This window comes from Capsella rubella, unplaced genomic scaffold (assembly GCF_000375325.1).
Source record: "Capsella rubella cultivar Monte Gargano unplaced genomic scaffold, Caprub1_0 scaffold_8, whole genome shotgun sequence".
Classification (NCBI taxonomy): Eukaryota; Viridiplantae; Streptophyta; class Magnoliopsida; order Brassicales; family Brassicaceae; genus Capsella; species Capsella rubella.
The window spans coordinates 1,597,106-1,612,553 of NW_006238916.1; the positions used below are offsets into that span (position 1 = coordinate 1,597,106).

At 28.3% G+C, this 15,448-nt stretch overlaps 2 protein-coding genes and 1 long non-coding RNA gene across 3 annotated transcripts; 1 reads left to right on the plus strand and 2 right to left on the minus strand.

Moving 5' to 3' along the window:
- Positions 1 to 3,700: 3,700 nt before the first annotated feature.
- On the minus strand, positions 3,701 to 4,471 carry LOC17875276. The gene is made up of 3 exons (XM_006281293.2): positions 4,303 to 4,471; positions 4,159 to 4,203; positions 3,701 to 3,995 (listed from the first exon to the last, which is right to left on the minus strand). Exons 1-3 carry the CDS (start codon positions 4,424 to 4,426, stop codon positions 3,892 to 3,894), a joined length of 273 nt encoding a protein of 90 aa, XP_006281355.2. The 5' UTR covers positions 4,427 to 4,471; the 3' UTR covers positions 3,701 to 3,891.
- Positions 4,472 to 6,142: 1,671 nt separating this feature from the next.
- On the plus strand, positions 6,143 to 9,245 carry LOC17875161 (receptor-like serine/threonine-protein kinase SD1-7). Its single transcript, XM_023788208.1, has 7 exons — positions 6,143 to 7,376; positions 7,473 to 7,589; positions 7,688 to 7,836; positions 7,953 to 8,163; positions 8,262 to 8,499; positions 8,605 to 8,755; positions 8,837 to 9,245. The coding sequence occupies exons 1-7, from the start codon at positions 6,158 to 6,160 to the stop codon at positions 9,134 to 9,136; spliced, it is 2,385 nt and encodes a 794-aa protein (XP_023643976.1). The 5' UTR covers positions 6,143 to 6,157; the 3' UTR covers positions 9,137 to 9,245.
- A 3,905-nt stretch (positions 9,246 to 13,150) lies between these two features.
- Positions 13,151 to 13,811, minus strand: LOC111829056. Its single transcript, XR_002832632.1, has 2 exons — positions 13,743 to 13,811; positions 13,151 to 13,442 (listed from the first exon to the last, which is right to left on the minus strand). It is a non-coding gene; the product is annotated as an uncharacterized LOC111829056 (long non-coding RNA).
- Between the last annotated feature and the right edge of the window lie 1,637 nt (positions 13,812 to 15,448).

Sequence of the window (15,448 nt, forward strand, 5' to 3'; positions counted from 1 at the left end):
ATTTTATGGTTATAAGAAAATCAAGCTAAAGAAACCATCTCATTATTTTACATTGGATGTTTGTTTCTTTCTCACATATTCATGTATATTTATTTTAATTTCAAAAGTATGTAATTTTTTAACAAAATAACTTTTTGTTATATAATTATCAAACCAATTTGTAAGACATTCTTTTAAGAATAATGATCCTTATATTTAGTTTGTAATTCAACATGTAATAATATAAACAACATTATAATTTTGTTAACTTTGAATTTTATACTTGACTTCCTATATAAAAAACAATTTGATATTCAATTTTCTATCTATTATATATACTACAACGATGAAAAATATAATTAAACCTAGAGATATAGCTTAAATTAAGAGGAATATAAAAACAAAATTATATATTTGGTTAAAACTTTTGTTTTCAATTATATTTCTTCTTTATTTTATGTACTTTTTCATTTTTTCATTGTTTTCTATACTATTAAATATATAATATATATGTATAATAATATTTTATGGCTATAAGGAAATTACTTTATCGATGTGATTCAAAAATATTGATTTCTAACCATCGCACCATAAGAAAATCAAGCTAAATAAACCATCTTCATTGTTTTACTTTATATGTTTTTTTCTTTCTCACAAATTCATGTATATTTATTTTATTTTCAAAGTATGTAATTATTTTAACAAAATAATTTTTGGTTATATTCAAACCAATTTGTAAGACATTGAAACAAATAAAATTTTATTCACAAATAAAGGTATTTTGTGTGTATATTTATAAGTTTACACACATATATGGATAAATTTTAACATTTTTAGTGGTTGTTTTGATAAAGTTTGAAAATGGGGTAAATTTATAAAGTGGTATTTTTAAAAGGGTATTTTTTAAATTCTCCCAATATTATTCCTATTTTTATCATTAACAATATTATTGTTTTATCAAAAAATACTTAAAAGCAATAAATAAAATTACTATAAAAATTGAACAATTAATCAACGAATAAATTCAAAAGATATGAATGTATGATTTTATTGTATGATTTAAATAAATAAAATATAAAAATGTCATAAACATTAAAATTTATTTAATCTATTTTTTATAAGTAATAAATAAATTAAAATAATTAAATAAATATAGAACAACCCGCGCATATGCGCGGGACATTATCTAGTGTATTGAAAATTAATAATATGTTTAGTGTCATGGGTGTAGTTACAATTAACACTCTTGATTATCTTTTGATTAGAAATTAGATTTTAAACCGCAGTATACCGCGAGACGATATTAAAAATTATATTTGTTATTAATTTTTTTCTTTTTTCGGCAAATCAAATATATTATATCTTAAAGAGTTTTACATGAAATATAAACATCATATACAACCAATGACACAAATAAGGGAAATTGAACACAATTTCGATGAAAAAGTAGACATGACCCTGCATTCCGATCGGAAGCCTTACAGGCTAATAGATAAAATCTGCTACGTCCCTCCTTCACATACTCGTAATTGGTTATCATCTTATAGACGAAACTCCAAAATGCTTCTCGCATTATTTTTGTTGATGTAAAAAACTGAATTGTTGCTTGAAATGATTTTGATTCTTGTTTTACCATTGGGTAAGAGGATAATCACTGGTTAAAAACCAGAAAATACACCGGTAACAAGAGAAGGCATTGGAAACTAACCTTCTACATGGAAGGACATCACGATTCCATGGAATCCACGTTACAGAGGAGGAAGAACATTGTAGGAGAGATGATTTAGTCATATCTAATGGTAGCCTCTGGTCAAATTGATCCAAAAACCAAACCATAAATGGATCCCATATAGAGATCGGGTTCTCATTTAGAAATGACTGACCCAATTCCTTACACATCACCATGGTATAAAGACAAAGAGCGTAGATGAGAAAGCCATGATTTTCCATTATTAAGTTTTTAAACCTAAGATTAAGAAGAACTAAAGCGAAATAAATAAGAAACTAACAGTGGCCGACGTCGGAGAAACCGACGCCGGCCGGAACGGTGAAAAAAAACGAACGGTTGTCTTCTTTGACTCGGTAGTCGGCCCTATGCTTTCATTTGTTATTAATTTTGTTTGGTATTGTACTACTATATTTTGACTGTCATTTCTGACTTAACCCGTGAAATATTGCTAGACAATTTATTTTTATATAATTCTAACTAGATCAACTTAATTAAATAAGAATAATATTCAAAATAATGAAATAATGTTGGCAGAACGTCTTTCGTTTAAATACTCTAGTTTCAGATTAAATTATTTTGTGCGTATTACTACAGTAGACAACCCGTAAAAACATCTAGACTCATAATTATGTAAATTATAACCAGTTCCATCACATGACCCAAGCTACACAATTATCTATAATACTCTAGTCTATAAAATTTTTTTTGTATCCATTGAGTAATATATGTCTATATTCAAAAATTCAAATTGTAACATATGCGGAAAATTTTATATTTTATTATACATATGTTTTATGTAATAATATATATTTTAAAGCCAATAAGATCATATAAATATATTGGAGAAATATTTGATTTATATGGGATATATTTTAAGAAAGTCTAGTGAATGTAATAAATACTGATTTCCAGTTTTACAATTTTAATATAATTTAATTAAAAAAATTATCTTAAAGTCTTTGTTATTCATTCATATGACAAGAGTTTATGATTGCAAATAATACAAAATAAAAGGTTACTCTTCAAAAGGTATTTCAAAAATGTTAATATAGATGCCACATCATACCAAAACTGCTACATCATACCCAAAAATCCATGTCATACCGAATAATCCACATCATTATTGACACTTATTATGTCATTAATGATCAAAAGATGGAGAAACTGAATCGTGAGGGTCACTGTTCACGAACACAAAAAAAAACTTATTTCCCTCTCTCGACGATTTCGACGATGAACGAAAACCGGAACGAACACCATCACCGCTTTCTCTCGTCTCTTCCGACTGCTTTGACTCATAACGGCGAGTTGCTATCTCTCTCTCGTCGTCATTGTTGTCGCCGTTTATTCTCAACTTGGAGACTTTTTGTATTCAGGTATGTCTTGATTCTTTACTTCGAGGTTTCTGACAATAAGCTGGCATCTAAGTTCAATAGCAAGTGTTTATCGATTGGTGACAACTTGTCCGGTGGGAAGGTTCTTAAAGGGTGAGAACCTGGGTTCGAGGAACGCCTGGCGCACCAATAACCTACCTGGTGAGCCAGGAAGGCATGTTGGCCAGGAGAGTGCCTACATGCGCAGTTTGGGCCCCCAGGAGAAAGGTTGGGGTCGATGCGCTGTAGCGCTGTAAGGATGTCATGTGGCGGGGTGTGCCACATGACGGAGGATCCCATAGGACAGAATGTTACAGGTGACGGTTGGGGAGTTACCGTTTAAAAATTAGTTTTGAATGTTAAAAAACATACTTTAAGTTTTGTGATATTTTTGGAAATAAAACTCAATTTTAATAATATTTATGAGACTTTGCCATTTTTAATACTTTTAAGTGATTATTTATCAATATTAATTGAATTTGTTACGTTTTTAAATATTTTAATACCATATATGCAAAAATAAAAAAACTACATATTTAGTTAGTATATGAAATATGGAGTAACTTTAATTAGTATTTCGAAAATATATAAGCAAACAAAACCAAGAGGAAACAAAATCTTCGGAACATATTTAACTATTGGAAATTTATTAAAAACAAAATCTTAAAACACTTATATATTTTTACACAAATTATAAATACATCATACATTAATGATAGAGTTTTTATTTTTGAAGCTATAGAGTTTTTATTTTTCAAAGCCTATATGAATGACCTCGAATTATTTAATAGATCATCATTTTCCCAAAAACTAAGGCGAAGAAACTTGATCAATGCTGCTACCACCATGTCCACTATGTGAAGGTCCTGTAAATATCTCACTGTTTGGCTTATAAATATTCTCTTGTGTCTTCCCTACAATATTGTATAACGTACATGTATATTATAATTATATATAGGAAATGTTGAAATGAAGAAGTAAATAATATTTGGACAAGAAAATGTGGATAAATTGCAAATATATATAACGAGACTGATAGCTAATTATATTAGGAAAATATTAACACTATATTAGTACCTTTCTGATGATTATCAGACCTATTAGAAGCCATCATTCTCCTCCCTGCATGTATATTATTGAAATTAGATATCTTAGAATAAAGAAAAACTTAATTTAGATGAAGTACGAAAATATTGAATTGACATTATATATCATACTAACCGGTTATTGAAAGTTGGTGATGATGATGAGAAGGAACAGCTGATTCGGTACGATAGATGCATATGCAAAGAAGAACCACAATGAACAACACTTGACTCGGTTTCGAAGAAGTTTTCTTTCCCATCTCTCTCTCTCTCTCTTTCTCTTTTTGTTTACTAGTTTTGCTTTCTCTGTCTCCATTTTTGACTCAAGTCTTTTGAGTTTTATAGGCTCAAAATACTTTAAGGAAAATAAAAAAATATATATATATTATAATACATATAATATAATGTACTCCTATATGTTTAGTTTTTTTCTTTTTTCTTTTAACGAAGTCTATTATCATGAAATTTGAGACTTTTTTATGGCATTTGAACATTTATTCTTCGAATGCTTAAAAATAATTTATATATGTAGTCTTTGTTTTGTTTTTATCCTTATGGTAAAATTCAACTTAATTTTTTCTTTAAATATATAACATGTTAATATTTAGTTCAGATTAACACTTCTTTTTTAATTTAAATAATTTTGGTAATGTTATTTCTATACTATGCTGTAATATAATTTTAATAATTCTTTTAAATTATGCATCTCGAATTACATAGAAGGAAGAAATTATTCTTAATCATCTAAAGTTAGTTAAATATATTATATATTGATTATCTTGAACAAATCTTTGATGAGATCACTCCAATTCGTCTTAGTAAAGTAAGTTGTTGTTAAGAAAATTTACATATTTTGTCATATAAACACTTTTGTTAGTGCAAATAAACTTTACACTTTTGATTGTCATCTTATTTTTTTTAAAAAAATATAGAGAAATTAAAGACAAAATGCACACAAGAAAATATGGGGGAAAACAAAACACGTCAATGCATTTGACATTTTGATAAACGACATAAAATTACTCATGTGGTTACGAACGATGTCCAAGTGCAATACTTTTTCAAGATAACTATGACCCTTTTGTTTTCCGATGGCCATTCATCTTTAGCAAAAAAACAAAATTTCTTTAATACAATAATATACTAGTCAACTAGTCAGTTGACGACAGGAAAACAAAATAAAGTCAACTATTCAAGTCTGTGAATTATGTCCGTGTCTCTGTTCCGACTCGCAAAGGAATATTTTTTTTTTTTTCTAGTTAATTATAAATTTCAAAAGAATAAAAAATAAATAAAAAAAGGAGACAATAAAGGATATAGAGCTTATTATGCATAGAAAATAAAGTAGTAACATATTTTCTTGAACAATTTTTTTTTTTCTGGTTGAAAAGAAATAACTTTGAAGTTATTGCCGCGGCAGTAAGTGGGAACAAGCAGAAAGGACACGAGAGATGATGAGGGAAAGCTGAGTTGGGAAGAGAGCTGGACATAGTGTAGTCTAATTCAATCTTTGTCTTGTGATTCCTCTAATTGCATGATAAAAGCGTAACAATACATATCCCCAACCATGGTAATAAAATCACATTTAGTTAGCAACCCGACAAAGCCATTTTCATTACAAAGTTTCCATTTCAATGAAAAAAACAAAAACTTTTTATTACTATATATTTCAAGAAGAACAATATCCAAATTAGTTTTAAGTAGTTTATTACAAATCTCGTCTTGAGTTACTTTACTTGTCTTGAGTTATATCGTTCAAGCTAGCCTCCCCTAGCTAGGGCTTGACTTTGCTAATCTAGCTAGCCTCCCCATGTGGAGATTAGATATTTTACATGTGTTGTTGTAGCTCGTAATTGAACAAAGAAAATGGTAATAATTAAGTCAGTCACCGAAATGCATATTTAATTGTTGGTCGGCTAGTTAATTTAGATTTGAATTTAACCTAAAGAAGAAGAAGAAGAAGAAGAAGAAGAAGAAGAGCAGAACAAACAATGAGTTTGCCTTGCTGCAAAGTATTCCTCACTGCCTTACTTTTTGTCTCCTTTTCGGTAGTAGCTACCAATTCTTACACGGTTATGAATCTTGGAGAAGACAAGGGGACTATCGTATCCCCTGGTAAAATATTTGAACTCGGACTCTTCAAAGGTACAACAAGTGTTCCGTACATAGATAGATGGTATCTCGGAATTTGGTATAAAAGATTTCCCGAGGCTGTTGTATGGGTAGCAAACAGGGATAATCATCTCCACAATTCCACTGCAACCCTCATATTCTCGTCCTCTTCATCAACCCTTAAGCTGGTCGATCAATCTGGCGGGGTTGTGTGGACGTCGCAACTGAGAAACAGGATCAATAACCAACGCATTGTCCCAGAGCTTCTCGATAATGGTAATTTCGTTTTCAGAGAACAACTTGCAGCTGGATTTCTGTGGGAGAGCTTCGATTCCCCGACGGACACGTTACTCCCGGGAATGAAGTTAGGTTGGGACCGAAGAACGAACGTAAACACGACGAGTCTAAGGTCATGGAAGAGCTTATATGATCCTTCATATGGAGACTATAAATTTCAAGTTGAAATTTGGGAGCTCTCGCAAGGCTTTATATGGAAGAATGAAGATATGTACCTACAAAGCCGTATTGGCCTTAGCAACCACGATAGAATTTTCAATATCACAGAGAGCAGCGAGGAAGCCACTTGCACTTTGGCTATGAGCTCAAATGCTAGCTTGCATTCAGCTTTGAGAATGACCTTCACTGGATCTCTGCAGCTGTTTGTGGAACGGAATTTGGTATGGTCTATACCATTTGACCAGTGTGACGTTTACGATGCATGTGGTTTCAATAGTTACTGCGCCATTTCCAGCAGTAAGTTGCACTGTATCTGTTTACCAGGGTTTCACCAGTTGCCAGACTCGAAGACCGGATGTGTGAGGAGATCACAGCTGAGCTGCCCAGAAAGGGTAGATTTTACACTCATGAATAATATGAAATTGCCAAGTACTGAGGGAACCATCGTGGACTCTAGAGCTGGGATAGAGGAATGTAGGGCGAGGTGTGCTACGAATTGTACTTGCACTGCGTTCGCTAGTACAGACATCCGAAATGGTGAGTCGGGTTGTGTCATGTGGAACGGGGATTTGGTAGATGTTCGGAGTGAGAGCTCCAACAGAGGTCAGGATCTTTATGTAAAACATGCGGTTCCTGATCTCGGTTAGTTTGGATCCAAAAGCTCTGTTTACTTATCCTAAAACTATTGTTATCTTAGGATACATTTTGATAAGAGTTTTTTTTTTTGCTTTGGTTCAGGGTTGAATAGAAAAACGATCATCGGATCAACTGTAGGAGGATGTTTGTTACTTGTTCTAAGTATCATCATCCTTTGTTTCTGGTTGAAAAAAAAGAATCTGGCAACTGATGATAGTGGTATTTTTATATTCTTTTACCCTTTTTTTTTTTCTCTCTCTCTCTCTCTCTATAATTAAACTATCTTGGTAATGTTGTTTTTCCTGAACTGAAACAAGTGTCAAAAGAGACAAACCAAGATCTAATAATCAAAAGAGACGAAGACTGGGGATCGAAAGTCATTGACTTTGAAGTTATTGCCGCGGCAACAAACAACTTTTCCGATAACAACAAGCTTGGAAAAGGTGGTTTCGGTATAGTTTACAAGGTAAAATAAAATATATATATATATATTTATTCTGTATATAATAGATACATATAGGCACTCAGTTTAATAAATAAAATGTTTGTTTTTTTTTTTTTAATCTTTTTACGTGGTGACAGGGACAGTTAAGCCACGGGCAAGAGATCGCGGTGAAACGATTGTCTGAGATGACACCAAAAGGTGTAGAAGGCTTCGCAATTGAGACGAAACTAATTGCAATGCTACAGCACACAAACCTGGTACGACTTGTGGGGTTTTGCTCTAACGCAGACGAGAAGATCTTAGTGTACGAGTTTCTTGAAAATTCAAGTCTGGACAGATATCTCTTTGGTAAAGGTTTTTTTTTTGCTTTTTACACATTAATAGAGATGATAAATGTGATGATAAAGATGATAAAGGGATACGATTTGGTTGTGATTCTTTGGCAGATACAACCCGAGGCTCCCTTCTGAACTGGGAGTACAGAATGAAAATCACTCTCGGCATTGTTCGAGGGCTTGTCTACCTTCACCACGATTCTCGGTTTAGGATCATTCACTTAGATCTTAAGCCGGCTAATGTATTGCTGGACAAAGACATGAGTCCAAAGATTTCGGACTTTGGAATGGCAAAGATCCTTGGAGGAGATGAGACTGAAGCTCATGTTACAACCGTGAAGGGGACATTGTGAGATTAAACTCAACATTTGAACGCACACAAAAGACGACCGAATGAAGAAAGTGTGTATTTAATTGAACTAACCACTTTTTTTACTTTTTGGTTGTCAAGCAGCGGTTACATCGCCCCAGAATACAGGAACGACGGGACAATCTCAGTAAAATCGGACGTTTTCAGCTTCGGAGTAATGGTTCTTGAGATTGTTAGTGGCAAGAGGAATATCGATTTCCTTAATCTCGACGACGGAAGCACTCTTCTCAGCTACGTAAGTAAATCGAAGTTTCATCCATATGATCTTGTTTCCTGTTATTGACTAAAGCTTTTTTTTTTTTTTATGTACCCGCAGATATGGCAACGTTGGAGCGAAGGGAACGGGTTAGAGATCGTTGACCCGGCAATCAAAGACTCATCATCGTCTGTGTTTCCCCAAGTTTTACGATGTATCCAGATCGGCTTGCTTTGTGTTCAACCACTACCAGAAGACAGGCCAACGATGTCTGCGGTGGGACTGATGCTCGCAAGGGAAGCAGAGGTAATACCTCTCCCTCGATCACCGGTGGAGATTGGGTCTTCGTCCAGAGGAGGACAAGAGGAGAGCGTATCTGGAACAGTTCCTGATATAACCATGTTCATTGAGTGTCGCTAAGCGTAAATAGATGGAACACTTCTTTACGTATCACACATAACAATATCCATTACTTTTAAATCGACTTTCTATGTATTGTGTCCTTTTTCTTACGATTTTGTTGAATATTCTAATGCTCTGTTTTGATTTGCTTCCAATGCTCTGTTTTGGGTTTCTGGTGATGATAATATAACCAATGGTTATTACTTTTTTTTTTTTTTTTCCAAAACAGCCAATCTTAACCAGAAAATATTGCAAAAATGCTAATGTTGAAATGAGCCCTAGGAAAAATCACTTCGATTTTCATGATAAAAGTTTCTAGAATTTAGATTTTACAATTTAGATTTTCACCTTCTATTGACTCATATAATATAAATTGAAGTGTGAATTGATTTTCAAAACATATCATAACTTTTTCTTTCTTAATTATAGACTTTATCTTTTAGATATGCTACAAAAATTACATATCACTTCTCTTTTAACGACTTATATATCACTTTCTATATATTTTATCGTAAAATTCAAGAATAATGTGATCATTATTTATTTATTATTCTATAAGATTAATGATAATGTCTTAATTTTTTAAATATAATTTCACGTCATAAAGTGTGACCTTTCAAATATCTCCGTCTTAAACGGTTGTAAATTGAACTTAGTAATCTTGTATTTTTCTTTAAAAGTAAAAAAAATACAATTACAAAAATGTTATATTATTCTACCATGCATTTATATTTTACTTCAAACTCATTAACACATTTTAAAATGTTATATTATTTTAAATGGTTTTTCTGTTAACATTTTGGATCATATTATTATTACAAATGCAATTTTCATAGTATTGGTTTTAAACTGTTACTATTTTTAATTTTATTATATTTTATTTATTTTGTTTTTTAATTTTTATTTATTACCATGAAAAGAAATTCTATGTTAAAATTATGTAAAATTCGTTTTTTTATTTACCTATAATCTCATTTTATTATTTACAAATAACATATAATGCATTAAATGAATATTTCATTTTTCTTTTTAATATAAAATAAATAATATTGTTTATGTAGATGCTTAGGTGGACACTCTAAATAGAGAGAGAATTCTCCTATTATATATATAGAATCTAAATATGATGTTACATACAAATATAGTCATTTGTAAATAAGTTTATATAAACAACACAAACAAACATAAAGAATTTAAAATAAATATAGCATCGTTAAGGAAAAAATTAAAAATCTTTCAAATACGAATTATAAAAACTACATATGTTTTGGAAAATATTTTAAAATTACGATATTACGAATTATATTGAACTTTTGTTATATTTAAATTTAAGCTAAAAAAATTATTTTCGAAAATCTTTTATTTACCCTTATGTTTTAGACAATGAAATTGCTCAATGGCATAAACATTCACACATAAATTAAAAATTAAAAAAAATATAACATATTATAAAATCATGAATAAAAATATTTATTTAGTTAAACTTATAATCTATTTTATTTGTAAAATGTAAATCCTAATTTTCCTTTATGAACCCAAACTGATAAACAACCTTGTTTCATTGTAAAAAACCTAAATCACACTCCTCTTTTATAAACCTAAACCGATAAATAATCTCGTTTAATTATAAAATCTAAACTTTAATGCGCAGTTATAAACCCAAACCAACATATAACCCTAATAATTATAAAACCTAAGTCTTAATCCTTATTTATAGGCAAAAACAACATATAATATTGTTTAGTCGTAAACCCTAATCTCTTTGTTAAATCCCAACCGGCAAAACCAAAAATTAGGTTAATAATTTAATTTTTTTTATTAAAAAGTTTGAATATATAATTATTTTATTTTTAATGTTGTTTAAAAATTCTATTTTATCTTAATATTAACAAAATTAGATATAACATGTTGCGACATCTTATGTTTTACTTGGCACTTATCATGATCACGTAAGTTAGTAACTTTAAAAACCAATTTCAACATATAATCTCGTTTAATTATTAAACTTAAACCATAATTTTTATTTACAAAAATAAACCATAATTCTCATTTATCATTTATATACCAAACCAACAAATAACCTGTTTTAATTGTAAAATTAAAGTTTAAACCTTAATCCTCTTCTGTAAACAAAAACCGACATATATTCTCTTTTAATTATAAATTTTTAATCTTTATCCTATTAATAAACCAAATTGACATAACTGAAATTATGTTATTTGTTTAATTTAATTAATAATTTTACAAGGTTCTATAAATTTACAAGGTTCCGAACGACATTTATAAGGTTTTTATAAGGTTTACAAAGTTTTTATATGGTTTTTAATTAATTTTTAAAAGGTATTTATACGGTATTTATGAAATATAGATATAAATTTACACACATATAAAGATAATTTGTGTCTATATATATATAAGTTTACACATATTTTTTGATGGGACATGAAACGGCTATTTCTCCTAGCTATCAATTTTTTTTACTTTTAAATTTATCAAAAATATCATTTTTCCAGTACTACTTTTTAAAAATACCCCTATTTCAAACTTTATAAAAAAACCACTAAAAATGTGGAATTTTATCCAAATATGTGTGTAAACTTAAAAATACACACACAAATTACCTTTATATATGTATAAATTTTTATATATCTTTCATAAATAGCGTAAAAAAAACTTATAAGTACCTTTTAAAAACCTTATAAAATTTTTTAAAAACCTTTTAAAAACCTTTTAAAAACCTTATAAACTTTTTTAAAAACCTTTTTAAAACCTTATAAACCCTTTTAATAAAACCTTATAAAACTTGTAAAAACGATTTAAAACCTTTTAAAACATTATAAAATATTTGTATCAAATTTCCAAGTAGTAGTCATTATATAGAAGTACCTTATAAATATAATTTTTCATATTTAATGAGGGATATTTTTGAAAATGGATAGATAAAGGGGGTATTTTTCAAAAGGGGTACACGAAAAGGAGTATTTCTCAAAAACTCTCTTTAATTTTTTATAATTACTTTATATATTTTATTTTTAATATTGTTTATAAATTCTATTTTTATCGTAATATTAACAAAAATTAGATATATCATGTTGCGATATCTTATGTTTTACTTGACACTTATCATGATCACGTGAGTTAGTAAATTTAAAAACTAAGTTTCGACATATAATCTCGTTTTATTGTTAAACTTAAACCATAATTTTAATTTACAAAGATAGACCATAATTCTCATTTATCATTTATATACCCAATCCAACAAATAACTTGTTTTAATTGTAAAATTAAAGTTTAAACCTTAATCCTCTTCTGTAAACAAAAACCGACATATATTCTTGTTAATTATAAATTTTAAATCCCTATCGTATTAATAAACCAAATTTACATAACTGAAATTAGGTTATCTGTTTAATTTTATTAAGATTTTTAATATATAATTCTTTATGATATTTATTTTATATATTTATTTTTTCGATAGGGTTAATAATATTTCTATTTTATCTAAATATTAACAAAATTAGAATCGACACGTGTCAACATCTTATCGTTTATAATTGACACATGTCATGATCTTGTTAATGGCTGACTTTGAAAACCAAGGTTTATATAATAAGATTGGTTATATGTATACATATCTTGTTTCTATAATCTATTATCTTCTTATGATTTTAATTTTGATTAAATTTTAAATATAGTATGACGTAACATACTATTCTTTTTTATTGGTTATATTAATAGGAGGTGAATAAATAAGTTCACATTAGGGATGAATCTAATTACGGTCCTTATGAACCGGAGGAAGTATCTAAAAAGATTATTTATTAAGCTTAAACAAAATTTTGAAATTAATTCAATTAAACGATAAATATGATTTTTTTTCTTTTTTCAAAATATTAATTTTATTAATTCTAAAACAATTTTTTTATAAAATAGTTTTATTTGTCTGCGTCACAATACGTCTTTGAGACAACATTTTCAATATAACAAGTAATTAAACAACCGGTTCCATCATTGATTATTAAATAGTTAATATGGATAATTGAACCAACACTTTAATATTTTAGTAAGTTCGGAAAGCAGTATTTAGGAACTTAGAAACAATTGCGACATTCGCAGAACTTTTTATCTGCCGCACATTTTGAGAATTGATAACCGTTTAAATATTTAAGTCCTCCGCAAACATCTTGGCATAATTCATCTCCATTTAATTTATGACATGCTCCAGGCAGCGCTTTTATATAAACCGGATCACACGGTCTTCTATATGGTGGCAGCGGTGTCGGAGGAGTTTGTGGCTTTGCAGGATTCTTTGGTTTTGGTTTCACTGGAAAAAAAAACTAGTAGTTTAGTAATCGATAAATAGAAAGTACTGAAATTAAAAGGTATATTTACAATAAATGCATTTAATTTGATTAGATCCTGGTAGAAACATCCCTAGCTATTTAATTGTGTTGGCATGGATTTGTTTAAGTCATATTTTGTTAGCCACGCATTTGTAATATAAAAAAAAAAAGTAAATCTCATATATATGAGGAAAATAATATATGTATAATATAGAAGAATTTTTTTTTAACACAAATGTTAAAATCCAAAATGCATTTAAAGAAAAAAAACAGAAATGTACCTGTTGAAACCAACAAGGAAGAAATCATCACAAAAATAATGATGAAACTAACAAATCTCACAATTTTGGCCATTTTTAAAAAAAATAATTTTTTCTTTGAAATCTCTTTTGTAATTTTTTTTTAGAATATAATGAATCATCCTAATATTATTTATATAGATGTTAGATGATCAGTTTTCATTTCTATTTATAAACATTGGTTTCCGTAAAAAAAATGTGAGAAAGAATACAGATTAAACGAGGATGACTTCATTTTTGCTAATTTTAGAATAAAATCATTTTTGCTACTTTTAGAATAAAATAAAGGAAAATAAAACTTTATATTAGGGAAATAGACTAAACTAGTACATGTATTATGGTTTATAACCAATCTAACACATACAAAGTTGGACCGACGAGAATAGCATAAAATTTTTGTACAATGACATAAATCCATATGTTTTCTTTTGTTATAGAGTTGCTATTAAAAATTACTTTTTAGTTACTAGTCTCTCCCTTCGTCATCGTCCATTGGATCCCTCTTATAGCATTTCAAATACATCTATGTTTTTGCCTTTAAACTCTATTTTAGAGAAAATTTGCTCTAACACATATCTATTCTCACCTATAAAATAAAGCTTGCCATTTCTATCTCTATATATAGTAGAACTCTATTTCTTTCCTCTATAATACAAATGAGTTTTTTTATTTATAAAATAGGCCTTTAATTTTAACTTTTAAAATTTATTACTATTTTAATTTTAGAAAATCATATAATTAGAACTAAAATAAATATTAAAAATATTTTATTTCTTTATTTAAAAGTAAAACTTTTAATTTAAACAAATGATTATTTAATATTTATTTTTTAATTATAAGAGAAATGCCCTAGGATAGCATCATTTAATTATAACTAAATATTTGTTAATACAATTAATTTTTAAAATCGTATGATTTCATGTATTGATATAAGGGATTTTATGAAGTTAAAATAATTGACCGTTTATAATATTTCGGTTTGATTTTAGATGTTTTTTTTTATAAAGATCTGTTCTAAAATCTGAGACAATTACTTGCAAAAGAGAAATTATATATTAAAATGTATTTATATACATAATTAATTTTTGAAAAAATTACTGAGATAATACACAATTTTTGGAATATTAGTAGATTGTACAAATCATATATATAAAAGTAAGGTTTCACTCTCTCCTTATTGGTGGAAAAATATTTAAGGCTTTAATTTAAAAAAAATAAAATAAATGTTTATGACAATTAATCAATACAAAATTTAATTACACTATAAGTTATAATCAAATGGCAAATAAAATGAAAAGACTTAATCATATATCATTCAACAAAATAAATAAATAAATTAATGTTTATGACAATAATTCAATACAAAATTTAATTACACTATAAATTATAATCAAATGGCAAAAAAATGAAAAGACTTAATCATATATCATTCAACAAAATAAATAAATTAATTAATGTTTATGACAATCATTCAATACAAAATTTAATTACACTATAAGTTATGATCAAATGGCAAAGAAAATGAAAGTACTTAATCATATATCATTCAACAAATTTTATAAGGCTTATTGGTGGAAAATTATCTAAAATCATATATATAAAAGTAAGGTTTCACTCTCTTTATTGTTCCATTTTGTATTTATTTTTTAAAATATAATATTTATTTTTAATCAACCAAAAAAACATAT

Coding starts and splice junctions, on each gene's coding strand:
- LOC17875161 (XM_023788208.1), top strand. CDS start 6,158: ATGAGTTTGCCTTGCTGCAAAGTATTCCTCACTGCCTTACTTTTTGTC. Junction 8,500..8,604: donor ACAACCGTGAAGGGGACATT/GTGAGATTAAAC, acceptor GTTGTCAAGCAG/CGGTTACATCGCCCCAGAAT. Junction 8,756..8,836: donor GAAGCACTCTTCTCAGCTAC/GTAAGTAAATCG, acceptor ATGTACCCGCAG/ATATGGCAACGTTGGAGCGA.
- LOC17875276 (XM_006281293.2), bottom strand. CDS start 4,426: ATGGGAAAGAAAACTTCTTCGAAACCGAGTCAAGTGTTGTTCATTGTG. Junction 4,204..4,302: donor TCACCAACTTTCAATAACCG/GTTAGTATGATA, acceptor ATATACATGCAG/GGAGGAGAATGATGGCTTCT. Junction 3,996..4,158: donor GTCTGATAATCATCAGAAAG/GTACTAATATAG, acceptor ACAATATTGTAG/GGAAGACACAAGAGAATATT.